Raw genomic sequence first — 17465 nt, 5'->3', positions numbered from 1 at the left:
CATTTTATTTTTTCAGTTGTTCTGTCTCCCAGTTCTTCATTATCTTCCTTATCGATTTTACCCCAAACTACATTTTTGATGCAATTTCCCCATTCATTTGCTCCTCCTTCTCTTATTGCTGTCTCCTCACCTGCAGGTCCTTATCATGGCTTTGTCTCTCCAGGATGAGGACTCGGTCCTGCAGTTCCTCCACGGTTCCCTGGAGCAGGTCGTTCTCCTCCATCATGGCACTAAGGCGATGCTCCAGCTCCCGCTTTCTGTCCGTCAGCATTTTGATCTGCAGAGGAATGAGAGCTTGAGTTGGACCCCATGCTTTCCAGGAAGTGCAGAGGAGGGAAATCACATTTCCATGAGAGCAATGAAACAGAAAAAAACAAAAAGTATGTATGCATGTATACCGTACCTGTGTGTGCGAGAGAAAAAGTACCTCTGTGTGTGGTTTAACACTTAGGAAGGGCCTGAATAGATACTTCTTCCCCACACTGCAGAGGCAGTTCCAAAGGGTCTCACTGTGCATTGGCAGGCCAAGGAGCTGGCAGGAATGTCCAAAGGGATAAAGTGGAGCCTGGCCCTGTCTATCCCTTGTACTCTAAAACTTGCAAGAATGGGAGAAGTTACTTTTCCTGGCCTGCCCCTGACTGAGTAAAAGGTGGGATTTTCTCCTGTGTGAGCCCTGGACAGTGCAGGGAGAGCCTCTGGGCTCTTGCTCCCCATGGGGTTGTGCCATGGCACTGCCTGCACACTTTTTTTAATTGCTGCACATTCCCCAGGCCCTCATCAGGGATTTTTCTTTCTTTCTACTCATGACGACTCCTTTCTGTGCCATGCTTATTTTTAGTTTCCAGTGTTCAGCTGCCTTTAAAATTGGTTCATTTCTTTTAATTGTCAAGGGCAGCGGTTTTAGGTGAAGAGGGACAATGTGCCAAACAAAACCTCTGTGATTCACTTAGCTGGGAACAGTGCACAGGATGAATCAGCATTAGCCAAGGTCACTTCTTGTTTAATGAAGAAAAAGGAATGTTTTCCCATATTTGTGCACACAGGACCTTTGGGGACTATGTATGCCATTCACCACTTCAGTACAACCGTAAATATTCCCTATGGTCTCCTTTCAACTCCTTTCAACATGGGCCATAGACTAATTCAGCAAATTCCTACCGCTTTCTTGGCCTCTACGGGACCCTGTCTTTTCGTTGCTTTCCAGGTTGATGGAAATGTTTGGTTGCATGAAGAAATATTAGCAAAGTGTGTGGCCTTGCTATTTCTGCAGGGTAAAGGCTGCTGTAGGTATTAGAAAGCTGCTTTTAGGTGACTAATGGTTTCTGAAATATCTCTTCCCACCACCATCATGATTTGTGTGGGTTGGAGAAAAGGGGTGCAAGAAAAATAAGAGGTATAATACAGAGATTGTACTGAGAGTAAGTATTTGGTATCCAAGCCGGTAATGAACACCCTGTGAATGACTGCGTAACAGAAAACTGTTGCTCTGCTGAGGGCCCTGGGCCATAGGAACAGGGGAGAGGGATTTGGAAAGCAAGAGACGGGAAGAAGGTGAGGGGAGGCATACACGGTGACAGGCATGCATGGTGATGGGGATGCACACGCGGGCAGCCCCCCTCCAAGCCTCCATACTTACTTCAAGGACCTGCTGCTCCACACCAAGGGGAGGGGAAGAGAAGGCGAGGGACCAGCAGGGAGCAGGTGGGAGCAGGAGAGAAGAAGAAATTGAGAGATTTTAGGAAAAGCTCTTCCTGATAGCTTAAAAATAAAAAAGCGGCAGGGTGGTAGAGTTGAACATCTGCCCCACTAGCTCCAGTGAGTCCCATCAGGGAAGGAAAGAAAAAGGAAGACAATATCATCCCTGCTAATGTACCAGAGCTAAACAGGCAGGGGCTCCTTGCTTTCACGCATGCATGACTGAGAGGCAGGAGAGGATTGCTGCTTTCTTTGCAAGCATGAGGAATAACAGAAGAACAACCTTGCAGACCTTCCCACCATGCCCCAGAGTTTAAGCTGATACAGACAGCAGCCCCACAAGACTTAACTCTATGGTTAAGATCCTGGAAGATCCTTCCCATCTGTTCATTTGTGCTTGTGCCTGAGGCAGCAGTACAAGCTGGCCCTTGCCAACCTGGCCAGCTCTGTGTTGCACCAAAAGTCCATACCGGGGGAGTCTTCTGCACCACAGCTACCAACCTGCTTGCTCACCCCAAGCAACTGGGTTTGTTTACCCAGTTCCGAGTGGTTTGTTATATGGGTTGGAGCAGCCCTGGCTGCCTTTCAAAGTAGAGAGGCTGAGCATGAGTTACTCACCTCAGCCTGGAGGCTCTCGAGCCGCACGATGTGTTGGCTGCTGGAGGAGTTCTTCTCCCGAAAGTCCTCCCGAAGGGTGTGGACCTGCAGGGAGAGCTGCCGCTCCACCTCAGATGCCTGTAAGGAGAAACCAGGTGGCATTACCCTGGGGGTTGTCCCATGGCAGTTAGCTCCTCCTGCACAGGGGAAAGTCTGCAGACCTGCCCCCATATGACTTCTGCACAACCCCTGGTTTTGGCAGAAACTCTGAGGCCTGTAGAGTTTGGACCAGGAAAAAGCTCATCCTGAACACAGGCTGAGGAGAGCAGCCACTTAGACCATGTAGTTTTCCTACAGGACTGGCACAGGGACACAGCCCATAACTTCCTCCTGCTGCAAAATAACATGATGACTCCTGTGCCTCACAGGGAATTTACTTTTCCTCATAAGCAGTAGCCCAGCTGGGGCTGAGGAGGCGAGCAGGCTGCTCACAAAGGCAGTGAGGGAGCCAATCGCCACAGACCCCAGAAAACACCGCTGTTGGATTTACCTCTAAACCTCTGAACATCTTTGGTGCAGCTTTAAAACAAGTGCCCTTTGCCTCTGATTCCTGGCTCCTGGCAGGGCCAGACGGAGAAGCATCCACTCCAGATGACTGTCAGTGTGGCTTCGCTGGGCTTGGCCCTCTTTCCCATTTTGAAGGAGGGATGCCCCAGTTATGTGGGGTGGTTTGAGGACAGCGGAAAGGCCATTCCTTACCTACAGGATCCAGGCTGCAGACAGGCTGTATAAATGACAGCTTAGACATTTAACTACCCTCTGGACAGTTTCACTGCTGATTTTTATACAGCAAACACACTTGTTTAGGTTTGTAGGAGAACATAAGGTTTTTATGACAAATCCCTAATGAGATAGCAGAAATGGATGGTTCTCTGTTTAATTAGCCTCCACCAGGTTCCATTACACTTAGGCACAGACTTCCCCCCTGGCAGATTAGCTGGAAGTGAATTAATCCCCCTCAAGATGTGGCACTGCCATCCTGCTCAGGGCACAGGCAGAACTGTATGTCCAATGGTGAATGCCACCAGCGGCCCCATGCCTCAAACAGGGAGATAAGATGGGAGGGAGAGATGGGGGCAAGGAGAGAAAACCCCCAGCGGGGTCAGCAGTTGTTGGCAGGTTTGGGAGTCTATCTGATGTCCATCAAATGTGGGTCCGGGCTGACAGGGAGCCCAAGGCAGCAGCTCTACCAAAGGGTGCAATGACTTTGTTCTGACAGCTCCTGACTTAAGGAATGAACACAGATCCAGCCTGAGCTGCCTATAGAGATGACACTATCTCTTTTAAAAATGGTCCTTTAATTTCTGCAGCCTGCAGCAAATTAATCCAAATCAGAAGCAAGAGACAAAAGGCTGTTCCGCCTCCATCAGGTGGAGAAACTGTGGCTACCCCAACACAATCTTTGCAGGGGCAGCAGGAGACAGAAACATGGCTGCAGAAATCAGCCAAGTTCTGACCACTGGCTGCTGGAACAAGAAAGAGTTTCTTATAATAAGAAAAAATCTCGTCTACCAATTGATTTTCAGTTTTCTTCCTATCCTATGTCAGCATAACCAGTATTTTCACCTTCTTTAAAGCCTCACAACAGAGGCTTTTGAGTATTCCCTCTGCCTCCCCCATTTATTTATTAAATAAAGATTCTTTGCACAGGCAGAGCACACAAAACACAGTGACAGCACAGCTCTATAGGGAGGGGGTGGTTATTTTTCTTCCCTTAAGCAGCTATGGATCTCAAGGCATCCTGAACTGCTATTAATTGGTGACACTAAAGAAGATGGATGGATTGTGCTTTCTGTGAATGATTCACTTGCATTTGTAGAGACTGCTGAAACATCTTCATGCTGAAATACGCTGCAGGAGCTATCAGGAATGAAAAAGCACCAGATGAAAAGCACCAAAGGATTTTGCCTGCAAGATGCTGACCACACTCCCAAGGAGCACAAGTGGTACCGGATGACACACCAGTATTTGATGGTTAATTGTATAACACAATTTATATGCTAGAACAATTCTATGTACAGACAATACAAACATACAACACAGCAGTAAGAAACAAGGGGATGTAAAGGCATTGCAAAAATCTCTAGTAAGACAACATACAGCTGCTGTTGCTAGTTCTGGTCCCTGTGCTCAGATCAGAAGGGCTGAAAGGGTGATCATGGAAAATCTGTTATATGAAAGGAGTCTAAAAGAGGCTGGCTTGTTTTATCTCATGCAATGACTGCTGAGTGTGGGCTCCCTATAAATATATCGTGGATTAGCACACAGAAGGGAGAAGTGCTATTTAAGCAGAAGCACAGTTTTGACAGAACTGATGTGAATAAACTGTGTAAGAGTATATTGAGGCTGGGAATGGGAACGTTTCTAAGTTTCCAAGGCGTTGCAGTAGGATTCCTCCTTCTGCACCATCACAGTAGGAGGAATGGTAGCAAAAATGAATTTTGTGATGGAGCTGGATCACTTTATCACGCAGTTTCTTTCAGAGGACTGCCTATGACAGAAAGGAAATGAATTGACCTCAAAGGTCCTTTCTGGTACTGCGCTGCTTGCAGGACTGTAAGGTTTCTATTCTCCAGCTTTAAATCATCATCTGGAATGATTTGCTGTTCAGCTTACACACTCACACATCTTATTCCTGCAGTTTTAGCCCACCTGGAGGGAAGAAAGAACTCACTGCTAGTGTCTAGGGCCCTAATGCAGACAGCATGTCACAGTGTCATCTCAACCAACACTGTTCACATCCTATTTATTGCAGTAGAGAAAAGTAAAAATAACATTTTCTTTAGCCTCATGGAGTGCAGAAAACTATCCCTGACCATAGTTTAACAGAAATAAACAGAAATGACTGCATCATGTGTTTCCCTTCACAGGAGAATGAGGAAAAATCCTCACTTTTTTTTTTTTTTGTTGTTTCTCTAGGCAGGGAAATAGCTGATGCATTTAGTCTCACCTTTTTCAAAGATACAAGTTTTTGTATGAAAGAAAAAGTCTTCTGAGCTGAGCTACAGTTAGTGCTGTAGAGTTTTCATGCTACATTTGTTTCAGAGGTTATTAATACTGCTGTCAAATTACCCCTTCTAATTGATTATAAAGTCTAGATTTTCATGTAAATTTGAATATTACATAGATAGCCACTTTGACAGTGTACGATATTCTGCAGGTTTTCTGATATATTTTTATGTGGTCTCTGCTTTGTTCTCACACCTCTGTAGGTGTGTGCATACATTCACATGCATTTTAAACCATGAGCCTGCTACTGATTATTTCAAACATGCTCTTTTATTTTATATCATCAGAGGATGTAACCTTCTATCTACATTTTCCATTCATTGCTCAAATAAGCTATGACTTTCATGTCTGCTAAACTGAAGTGGATTTATTCTGCCTCAGCCAGTCTGGCTTTGCTCTTATTATACAAACTGTAGTGCTTTCTCTTCCCCATCAGTGTTTTCCTAAACATTAAAAGTTAGAACCTTTTTGTGGTTACATCAACCATTTAGTAATACATTGATTTTGTTAGAGTGAAGTAAAATTCATTTTGGAAGGGCAGACTTATATCACCCAATATCGTAGCTTTTCTCTGTAGTTAAGAAAGAATTAATTTCCTGGGTATAGGAAAATTAGCCAACACAGCCACCAGGCAGTGTTTGAAACATATCTGCAAAAGCATAGACATCAATTCACAATTAGATATATTCAATCAACTGTGAGATTTGTTTTCTGGACTTCAGGCAAGGTTTAGATGAGATTTGGGCAATGCAGGACGAAAGGAAGAGCAGGACATTTTGGTCTCTGCTCTAATTAGGGACTTCTTTTCATTGCAAGGCTGGTAAGTTTCTCTCCTTATTAGTTCTAGAGTGCTAAAACACATGAAACCGTGTACATATTTGGCAGGAAAATGGGTACTGGTTACAATAACTCCATGGGGTTTAACATCTGGAATATAAGACAAATAAATAAAATAAATGTAAGTAAACTGGAGCACTGAAGCTCCTGTCAACAGGGGTGCTTTGTAACATTTGGGATGGACTGTGAGAAATGAATGGCCTGCAGGTTAGTTTCATGAAAAGAAAACCCTCTTTTGGAGGAAGATTTGCTAAAGAATTCTAACTGCATACAAAATACCCAGCTATAAGTCATGTCAGAAAGAAAAAGAGAATGCAAAAAGTCTAATGGACTGTAGCTGGGTAAAGAAACCAGTGCTGCCATATGATTTACTTCTACAAACAAGATGATTCAAATTTAACAAAGGATATTGAAGATTTACTTGCCTAAAATAGCTAAGGAAAAGAAACCCTAATTAGTGCTAAATTTGTAACACTCAGGAGAGCGTGTTACCCCTTTTATTAATTTGCTGATAGCTCAGTTCAAGGGACTCCCCGTTCCCACTGTGGTACCATTAACACTTCCAGTCACTAATCGCTGCCTACTCTGGCTCCAGGTTCCTGGATTCCCAGCTCTTCAGATGGAGGAAAATATATTTGGCTACTGAAAAGCAAGCAAAGGAGAAAATTACAAACATCTTGCTTTAGAGTAATAATAATAATAAAGACCATTAATCTGGCTGCTAAGGGAGGCCCGGGAGGGTTGGGGTTGCTCTCCCACCACCACAGGCAGCACCCTGGTGCCCGCCAGCAGCAGTGGGAAGCCTGATTTTCTGAGCTAACTGACCCATGCCAAGGAAGTGGTGAGGCCATGGCTGTTGTCCAGCTCCTGGCACACCATAAACAGCCATCTATATTTTGCATACCTTGAGGTTGCCCAGTCTGGGCATCTTTGAGAGATATTTACTGAAGCTTTAAATTCAGGTCAAATTTAAATTGTTATTCGAAGCATTATTCTATCCAGGAAACTGCTTACGTGACAGCGACCACACAGCACTCGTTATTCATCACCTTTTGAGGGCTCTGGTTTGCACTTGCTGACTGATGTGCACGGAGGGACTCCCTGAGGGATGGCCCCTGCGACGTTCACAACAGCCCCGTCAGGGCAATGCTGCTGTGGTGGCTTGACCAGACACCCACACAGCTGTTCTCTCACTCATCCTCCACAGGATGGGGGAGAAAATAAGGTGAAAAAGCCTGTGGGTTATGATGAAGACAGGGAGATCACTTACCAGTAGAGGAGATCACTTACCAGACAAGGAATTCAAGATAAAGGCAGTGACTGGGAGACGGACAAAGCTTGGACTGGGCATAGCCAGGAACAGGGAAAATAGTGGGGATTTTCTTTTTGTTGCTGTAAGGTGGTATATGGAGGAGGGGTGGACCTGCACAGAGTGTGTACATTGCCCACCTTTGCCATGCTGTGCTGATTTAGGTGTGGGGAAACGTTTCTGTGGTGGATGACATAAGAGAACGTTGTGAAGGTTGCATGATGAGGGTAGATTGTAATGACTATTCTTAAGTATGTGTTTCATGGAGGTGAGGGGTAGATTTTAGGAGGCATCTGTGCTGAGGAGCTGGCAGCAGGGCTGCAGGGGCAGCTGTGAGGAGAAGCCAGGCCACCGGTTCTGGCTGGTTCCAGAAGGTTCCACAGCAGCCTCCCCTCAGGGCTCAGCTGAGCACCTCAGCAAGCTGGTGGTGCTTCAGGGAAATTCTGGTAACAGAGGGCAAAAGGCTGCCTGGCAGTGAGGAAAAAAATGTGAGTATCAGCCCTGAGAGCACTGAGGTGAGAAGAGAGGAGGAAGAGGAAGAGGAAGAGGAAGAGGAAGAGGAAGAGGAAGAGGAAGAGGAAGAGGAAGAGGAAGAGGAAGAGGAAGAGGAGAAGGAAAAGGAGGAGATGGTAGATGGTGCTGCAGGTGTTGTGGCCAAGATTCCCCTGCCACCCATGGAGGAGTCCACAGCGGAGCAGGTTTGTCCTGAGACACTGCAGCCCATGGGAAGGATGCATGCTGCAGGGGAAATGTGTGAGGTGAAAGTGTCAGAGAGGAACCATTAAGGACTGACCACAACCCCTGTTCCCCATCCACCTGCGTGGCTCAGGGAAGGGAGGGAGAGGAGGTGGGAATGAGGGAGTGAAGCTGAGTCATGGGAGATGAGGGCGGAGGGAGCATTATTGCTTTAATTTTGTCTTTGTTTCTCACAATCCAAATCTATTTTAATCGGCAATAAATTAAATTAATTTTCCCCAAGTTCAGTGTGTTTTGCCTGTGGCAGTAATTGGTAAGTGATCTCCTTGTCTCTGTCTCTGTCTCAATCCACAAACTTTTTCATCTTATTTTCTCCCCCCCGTCCTGTGGAGGTGGTGGAGTGAGAGAACAGCTGGCAGGGCCAAGGTGAACCCACCACAGGCACACAATTAGCTTTATCAGCTATCAACTTTATTAGCTTTATCAGTAATCTGCAGTTACACACTTTGCACATGGGAAGACATGGCTAAGCTTTCTCTGGAGGACCTCTTCCCGCTGCTCCCCAGTACAGAGCAGGCCATTTGGATCTGGGGAGCGATGCTCATCATGACCAGGGCCAGCATTGTCCCCATCTCTGAAAAATGACATGGTGGGACTGAATCCTCCTCTCCCTGCCTCGTCCCTTGCTCTGCTACTGTCCAAGTTTGGGGAATTCAACCACACAAAGTCTGTAGTAGCTTGGTCCTGGTGTGAGAGCTGTTACCACACAGACAAGTTACATGGGAAAATGAGAATTTAGGAAACTAGCAACACTTCCAAAATACTTTGTTTGTAAACATCCAACAGAGGTTGTTTGCATTGATCCCATGCTATCTTTTTTAGAAAATCTGTTTTTTTTACACTGTGAAAGTGCTAGGGTATCAGTATGTAATATATATATCTATTATATACCCACAAGCTATAAGCAGTCTAGCAGGTGGATTTGATACTAGTAACCAAAGTGAGTATATCTGCTTACGTATTGCACGTATGATTTACTTTCTAACACAGATTTCCTTTTACTCAGGAACCACCTCTGTAACTTGCCGCTGCACCCATCAGCCCACTCCCCAGTGATCTTGTTTCTGACCCTCAGTTCCTTCACATAGGTAAGATCTGTGAGCTGGCCATGGTAGGGGCATACAGCATCCAGTCTGCATTGTCCTCACTGGGTCCTGGCACTGAAATCATACATCTATGTGAAACTGTGTACAGAATGTGGTGCACTCTCTATTACCTTTTTCAGTGCAATTCAGGCAAACTACTGCATATCTGGCACTTGACACCTTCATACCATATGCCCTCATGCCCAGCTATCTGCAATGGTCTTTATGCCATTGAGGGTCTCCTCCTGGTTATTCCTTCTACTTATTCAGAGGAGCCAATAAATCCATATCTGCTTAGACAGAAGGGTTTGACTATGTGGCAGTCTGCCTGACCTCATCTGTTACGGCCATACAGGTTGATGCGCCTTCCCTTAACAGACTGATGTTGTAGGGCACAGGCCCACTAGAGTGATTGAGGGGTCCTATACTGACAACAGAATGGATGGATTAAAGAAGAAAGCATTTTTTTAGTACAAAATTGACCTATCAAGAAAGAAGGGAATCAAAGACCTAAAGGATGAGGGTTTGTAATTGCCAAATCAAGGAGCCTGGTAACCGAGACGAAGCACTGAAATTGCTCTTATAAGCATCAAGCTTAGGAGACATTACTGTTAGGAAATGTCTCTTAGCTGTGGCATTAAACCTACTTTGAGAGGCCTTTGTGAGACAAAGGAGAGCAGTGGCATCCCATACTCAAATCTGCACTTCTTATACAGCCATGGTGTTTTAGAAATAAGATACTTTATTGCTTGCAAGAAAATGAAAAGTCTTTGCTCCAGATCTGTCCTCTCTTCACTTTTTCCCTTCTATAGGACAAACAGTTAATTGCTCAACTTGTCCTTTAACATCACTCCTATTTACCTGAGTTTTAAACTAAACAAACCCAGAGCGTGAGTGGTTTCCTTGCAGCACATCCCAGTGATGCAGTGGATGGCAATGGGTTAACGCATCATCAGCTAAGATGCTTCACATCTGAGAGGCAGAGGCCAGTGGGGGAGCTGGCTATAAGAGAGAACAGGGCACAGCTGGTACTTTTTTCTCTGTGGGGTTAGGCTTGTACCTGCCCTTTGAGATAGGGAAGTGTTGTGAGAGCACAGATGTTTAGTTCTTTGGTAAAAACCTCCAGAAAATGTGATTCTGTTCAGCCTGAAGTTGGATTGCCTGTTCTGAGGGGAAAAGTGCTCATGTTGTCTGGCTTTGGTTGCTTCCCATGTTTCTTGAGGCTGGAGAGCTGGAAGTGCTGCTGGAGATAACTGCTGTTAATGCCCCGACATGATAAGGTACTGCCTTTTTTTTCTTTTTCTTTCCAAGTGTCCTTGAAAAATCCTTTTAATAGGGATAGTGAATTCTTACTGCATCACCAAGTACAGAAGAGTGGACAGTCAATGGTTTTCTGGCAATGCCATTCTTCTTAACTTTCCTGGAAGACTACTTGATACAACTAGTTTATAAAGTGAATATATGTGGGTTTGTTTGGAAAAGAGCTCAAGGGAATGAATACAAAACGGTGGTCTTCATCTTCTTTGTCAGTGAGTACTAAGATACCTGTTTGGCTGAAGTCAACAACCACTAGCTTAGGCTAAAGCATCTTACAGGATTAGGAACAGCTGCTCGCAGCAAAAACGAAGACAGTTGTGTGCCATATGGGGGGGGGGAGGGGGCAACTCTGGCAAGGTGTAATGTGTATGTTCATTGTTTGGAAGAAATAGCTTCACAAGTGGATGTGGATTGTGAACGTGTTTTAGGAGGTGCTTAAACATGAGCCTCCCTTTTTTTGTGGTTTATTCTTGACCTAAGCATTTGGCTCTTGTGGAGAGAAAAATACAGTGTGTGGAAAAATGAGTCAGCCAGCTTCCTGTGGGAGGGACTGCCGGAGGCCCGCTGCTTTGAACGCTGTAATAAATTAGCACTGGAGATAGCTCAGAGGACAAAGTGTGCCTGGAGGACACGCAATGCTAAGCAGTGCACCCGGTGTGGCTCTTGTTCTCTGTATGCAAATGCTGCTTCCAGAAGAGTGGGAGATGAGACAGCCCCACACAGGGGCTCCCAGGGCTGGTGTCTGTCAGTGGGCTCAGAGTGGGGAGCTGAATGCAGGGCTCGTTGGCAGCTGCTCGGCTCCTGGTTGTTGAGAAGGAATGGAGTAGTACCGGCAGGCTCTTCTAGTTCTGAAGAGATGCTGCACATGACCTTGACTGAAGTATTTGTTGCATGTATTTGCAACCGGAGGCAGAAAGGCTTACAGCTTAAATCAAGTCCATGACCCTACAGCAGAGCTGAGGGGAACTGTTGCATTAATTTCAGCGGAGCATAGCTTGGAGCCAGTGTATTGCAGTGGGGTTTGGGGCACTCAGTTTAGAAAAGCCCCCCCCAAAAAAATCCACACCACTGATGTGTGAGACCCCAGTTTCTGAAGTCTTGCCTTGATGTAGCAGAGGAAACTGGAGCTGTTTGAATGTGGGATGGCCTGTGTTTAACATCAATAAATTGAGTTGTCTGCTCTGCCAGGTAAATTCTAATGCATTTCTAATACTTAGTTTCCATGAATAGGTTATTTTTCCCTGACAAAAGCCATATTTTATCACAGTGCAGCATTTTGGCTCTGTTATGTTGGATGTGGGTTTTGAGTGTTTGAGCTTAATGTGACTTTTCTACTCAAGCTAAAGGACAAAAAATATTTCTTCCAGTAAATTCCTAGTGAGCCATAAGTATGGGTCAGGTGATAGTCTAATGAAATATAAAATGCATAATTAATTTGGAAGTAGTTGATGAACTGGAAGCATAAATACTTCAGTCATTAAAACCTCCTAGAATAAAATGGACACTTATGATGGCTGAGGCAAAGAAGTGCAATATATAGTGCTGCTCTCAAGGGGCTTTGCTGTCTTCCCTGGTAGCCAGAAGTCATGATAGCAAATCTCCATTCTTGAATTTTACTTCTTATGAAATTGTTTTAGTCTAAGACTTTTTAAACCCAGAGGTGTTCAAACTCACATATCTGTGCCTGGAAGCAAGACAATAATTAAGCTTCTTGCAGTCTCTTACTCTGGCTTTAAGTGCTCTGACATCTCCTTCATTTCCAAGAAAACGAACTGAGTTCTGTTGAGGATATCTAATATATGATGGCAGTAAAAGTCAGGAAGGGAATCCTCACCAGCTTTTGAAAACTTCACCTATATAACCTGTTAAGTTTAGGACCTACTCCTTAAGGATTTAGTAGTAATATGCAAACTAAAAGCTTTCCAATGTGTTTAAACCTGATGCTCAAACTTGCACTTGTAGACATGTCTGACTGCATGAAAATACTGGTGTCTATTCCCATTCCTGTGAAATTGGTGGATGCCAAAAAAAAAAATAAAATAATCAAGGAGTTAGATTAAAACCCATTAACTTCTATTAGGAAGCCTTGAGACAGGAAGAAAGCATTTTCTGAAGCATAGGTGTGCATTTAAACTTTGATAGATTGACCTGGGAGATGTTTTATCAGCTTTGAAATTCCTGTCGTATTTGACTCCCAATAACTTCCATCAGTCAGTTTCTGAAAAGCAGTACTCAATGTGTTTGCTCACTTCTTTGACAACTTGTCCAATTTATTTCAAAACCCAAAGGAAGGAGCGTTAATAGGTCTTTTCTGTTTGGCTTGACTAAGGCAAGATATGTTACTCTGTGCAGAAGGCTTATTTATTACAGATGATGCAGTAAAACCTGTAGTTAGTTTCTGTAGAAAAATAAGGACACCCACAAACTATAATGACTATTGGCTAGGATGGAAGCTCCAGCTACAAACTATTAGTTTCAATAAAGCTTTTCCTTCACTAGGGGATGTTTTAATCACTGCTAGGTACAGTAGGGTCATAAATGAAAGGAGAGGGACAAAAAAAAAGAGCAAGTCTGTCACAAAGTATCAAAAAGAAAAATGTCACAATTGCAATGCTTAAATAAAAAGGTCCAAATCTACTTTCTCAAAGCTAGTTCTGGAGCTGTTAGGTAAGCTTTTACTTAGGAAATATTTCTTGATCAGATAGTATTTGATCTGTCACTTTAAACACAACTGAATTGGGCTGGATACCTGCAGACAAAAAGCATCTAGAGATACCATTTAACTTGGCAATACTTCTTTTCCTGTACTTCAGCAGCCTTCAGCTATTTCTGAGTTGTTCTCCCTTGCTGGCAGCATAAAAAGATCTTTTTAGAGTATAAGGTCTTTGGAGCAGACTTCTAACACACGGCAGACCTTGCTTTTGGTGATCACTGACAAAAGATAATTACAATGTGTTAGTAATAACATCTGAGCACTCTGATCTGCCGAAGTAGAATGCAGATCTACACTTTATGCATTCCAATATGTAATAAGTACATGCACACTTGTCTCTCCTCTCAGCCCAGCTTTGCTTCGTTTCCACTAATGTGGAAACAGCTTATGACTCAGTGCAGCAGATGCTTGAACACAGAAGTACTTGTTTACCTTTTTGTGCAGTGCCACAGATGTAAGTGCTGAGGGGATTAGGTCTTTGTCGTAGCTCCTCAGGGCAAGGACTTAGCCTTCAGAGCACCTTGATAGCAATATGTAGTAGTGACTTCTACCACAAGCCAAAAATGCTAAATAAAACCCCAGCAGGTGTATTCCAAGTCTAGGATGAAAGTTTTCTGAATAGCACCTGTAACCCAGCTTCTGGGAATCCGCTGAGTATTTCTGTAAGCGGCCAGGTCTTCTCTCACATGTCAGCCTAGTGGGTGAGGTGCTCCCCTGAAGGCATTCCATGGGTGCTGCTATGGCCAGAGCCTCTCTACAATGTGGGAGTCCAGAAACAAGAACATGGATCTCTTCTTGGAGCCTTGTCCTCCCACTATCTAGTTTTTAAAAAGTTTTTGCATGGGTTTCTTTAAATAACAGCTTTTGGCAAACTCACTGGCATTTTGGTACTTTAAGTCCTACAAAAAGCTGTGCTTGGTGGAGGGGAAAAAAAAAAAAAGCAAGTAGATGCAGACAGCAAACTTAGCTGAAAAACAAGGCGGGTGCAGCACATGCTGCAGGATGGCATATAAAATACACTGTGCTCTGCCAAATCATATGCATGCAGGGGAATGCATTATGAGTGACTGGAAAGAGCCCCTCCCTGCACGAGTCCCAGGCTTTGGTGCATCTGTGAATATCATTTAAGGAGTAAAGCACAGAGGCATCTGTGTGGGGATGCCAGCTCAGTCCCAAACAATTCATGTATTCAGTTATCTTTTCTGATGGAAGAGAGGTGAAATGCTGTCAGAAGAGGAAAAGCCACTGTAGCAACATCACAACAGCTGTGGTAGAGTAACTGTGTGTGAGCTGGAGTCCACTGGAAACACCACAGACAAAGGTTCTGTGTTTGACTGTGGGCCTCCAATTTGGCACACATACTCTATTTAGACTTGCACCTATCGCCAAAGTTTATCAAATGTAGGTCAAGCTTCATTGAATCAACAGTCCATTCCCCGGCAGTCTGAGCCTCTGCTTGGAGAAATCACTCCCACTGTGTTTTTTAGCACTGAGGTTTCTGACTTCTCACAACAGACCCTGTGCAGCAGCAGTGAGCCTGGGCTGGGGCGTGCAGCAGGTGCCGGGTGGACCCACAGCCTGGGTTTCCATGCAGCTGAGCTGTGAGGCTGCTGATGGTGAGCTGGGGAGATTTGTAGGCATGGCACAAGGCCTTAGATTGGAAATGCTGCACTGACAGATGCTGTGAGAATTAGCAGCCTTTCCTATGTGTCTGATACTGAAAGGATGCTTTCTCCTGGTGGCTGAGGTTTTGATGGCTGAGGCTTTGCTTTTGCAAAGCAGTAGCATCCTTGGCAATGCCGGCATGAGCAGAGCAAGGGGCGTGCCTTCCCCTCCTTCAAAGACCCTGCATTTCACCCTTGGTGATGTGGCTCAGAGAGGTGGAGTGGGAAAAGACCTAGGGATGTGGGAAATAGGGGCATGCTGTTGGTTTTGGCTCTGGTGCTTTTAAGCATATATCAGAGCTGCTGAGAGCATTATGTATGCCATATACGTGCTTTCTGTCCCTAAATCGGTAACAGGACACCAGCTAAATTACACCAAGTAAAATGCAACAAAACTGGTGTGGCAATGGCTGTTCGTTGCCTTCAAAGTCTCCCTGACAAGTTGCTGGGAGTGGGTTTCATTTTGAAAGTCCTGTTTGAGTGTGCTCATACTCTATCTGAGGCTGCTTTGATTTCCAGTTACGTTCTTTAATGGCTCCCTCTTCAAAGGACAGTGAGGGCTGCCTTGCGGGAGCGCGTGCTGATTATCCTGCACTTGAGTGCAGGCTGATCTACTGCTCCCGTTCTTACACTACTACAGCAGGGTTTTAAAATGGGATTTCTCCTAGCACCACTGCATCTAGATGATTAACTTGCTCTTCCTCTTGCTGCTAGAAAGCAAGAATAATGTGATCAGTGTCAGGAGATCATGGTATTCAGCTGCCAGCAGTTTTTACTCTGCTGCTGCAGCTGCATTTCTTTATGCAGAAGCCTGTGGTAGTGATTGTAAATCTACTGAGTGCCTGCTGTGTTTGGGAGTGTCCAAAATGGTGTTGCTTAAAATTTCTGCCAGAGCAGAGGTATGCAGGTTAGAAAGACTTAATCCTCTCTGTGCTAAAAACCACCTGCTTTAGGCCACTGACCCTCTTCCCTCTGTTTCTCATGTGATGAGATTGTGCGCTGGAGGTGGCAGATGGCTGGGGAGCAAACAGGTCCACAGAGCCTGCGAGCAAATCATGTTGCATCATTGCTAACGAGCTTGTGCCAAGCCTTAGATTTGCTTCTGCCTGCCACTACCTTTCCTACACCAGCTTCCCTCTCACCCCTTGCCTTGGCTGTTTTGTGACTTGAATCCTGGAGCCCTTCCCCAGCTTTCCAGCTGATCTCTCTAATAGAAAGCCACCACAACCTATTGCATCAACACAGCACCGTGCCAGAGATTTGTATATTTAATTACAGAAATTCTGTGATTTCGGCTGCAGTGTATCTGGTTTTGATTTTGCTGCTGAGGGTGATGTTTCCTCTTTTAGCTTCCTTTCCTTGGCTCTGCTCAAAGGTTTTTTTTATGTCCTGTTGAATTAGAGCAGATGCTGCCAAGCTGGGACATTATAAAGACTCAAATGGACTGAAGAAGAAAAAAGTAGTTTAAACATGTCACTTGTGCACCACAGGCTGTTTGTCATTGCTTGGACACCTCAGCCCCTAAAGGCTTATCTATAATGCGGTGCTGCTTGGCTTCCTGAGCTGGGATACTCTGATCTTCCTATGTGGGTATGGGGCTCATCATGACATCGTGCATGGCAAAAGCCTGCTGTGACTGTACAGGCAGTCCAAATGGGGATTTGGAGACAACCAACTTCCTCACTAGACCCAAATGTGGTATGTTACTCAGAGAAATGCTCTCTGCTTGCAGAAAGCAGTGGTGGTGAGGTTGTACCTCTTTGGTGTGATGCTTTGGTCACATCTGCTTGAGGAGTGGGGGCATAAGGTGCAGGCCATATAGCTGCTTGCTGGGGCAGGAAGTCTTGATGCAACTGGTGTCAGTAGGCACATGGATTTCAAACATTGACCTGAATCCAGATTAGTTTTCAGAAATGAATAGGTTAAAAAAGCGTAGCATAAGTAGCATAAGTTTAAGCTCTTGTGGGGATTTAGAATTTCCCAGCATGATCCCCACTGGCATCCAGGGACAAAGGAGATAAAGATATTAGAGCCCAAGTTTTCAGCACAAGCCTTCTCTTAAACACTGATTCAAAATACAGCTTTACTTTTCAAGCTGAAAGACACCAAGTATATCCACGCGTCTCAAACTTATTTGTCTGGAGGACAAGGCAAATACTACCACTTAAAAAGCCCCATATTAGCTTTCATCCTTACTCAGTTTACTGAAAGGTTCTTGGATTTAATATTATTTATGGCAACACCTTAACATTGCCTGGAAAGAAGGTGGTTTGGCCAGGTCTCTTCACAGAGCAGGAATTTACACGAGGGTTATAAGGCTCATTGGGGCTAATCCCTGCTAGCATTATACATCATCTGACAGTTGCCAGGGAGACGAGCATAATCTCAGTGAGACAAGATATGTGAGAAGGGTATTTATGGAC

The 17465-nt window shown here is 44.7% G+C and overlaps 1 protein-coding gene across 1 annotated transcript in view; it reads right to left on the bottom strand.

Annotated features, from left to right (window-relative positions):
* BICDL1 (BICD family like cargo adaptor 1) overlaps window positions 1–17465 on the bottom strand; it is a 47664-nt gene that overhangs the window by 13201 nt on the left and 16998 nt on the right. The window contains exons 3-5 of the mRNA XM_032199331.1: window positions 2314–2430; window positions 1637–1648; window positions 131–277 (exon numbers count right to left, since the gene is read on the bottom strand). Coding sequence (XP_032055222.1) covers window positions 131–277; window positions 1637–1648; window positions 2314–2430 — 276 coding nt within the window. The remainder of the gene's footprint in view (window positions 1–130; window positions 278–1636; window positions 1649–2313; window positions 2431–17465) is intronic.

The sequence above is a fragment of the Aythya fuligula genome, chromosome 17 (assembly GCF_009819795.1).
Source record: "Aythya fuligula isolate bAytFul2 chromosome 17, bAytFul2.pri, whole genome shotgun sequence".
NCBI classification, from domain to species: domain Eukaryota; kingdom Metazoa; phylum Chordata; class Aves; order Anseriformes; family Anatidae; genus Aythya; species Aythya fuligula.
Note: the sequence above shows the minus strand (reverse complement) of the source record. Positions and strands in the feature narration are given on the sequence as shown.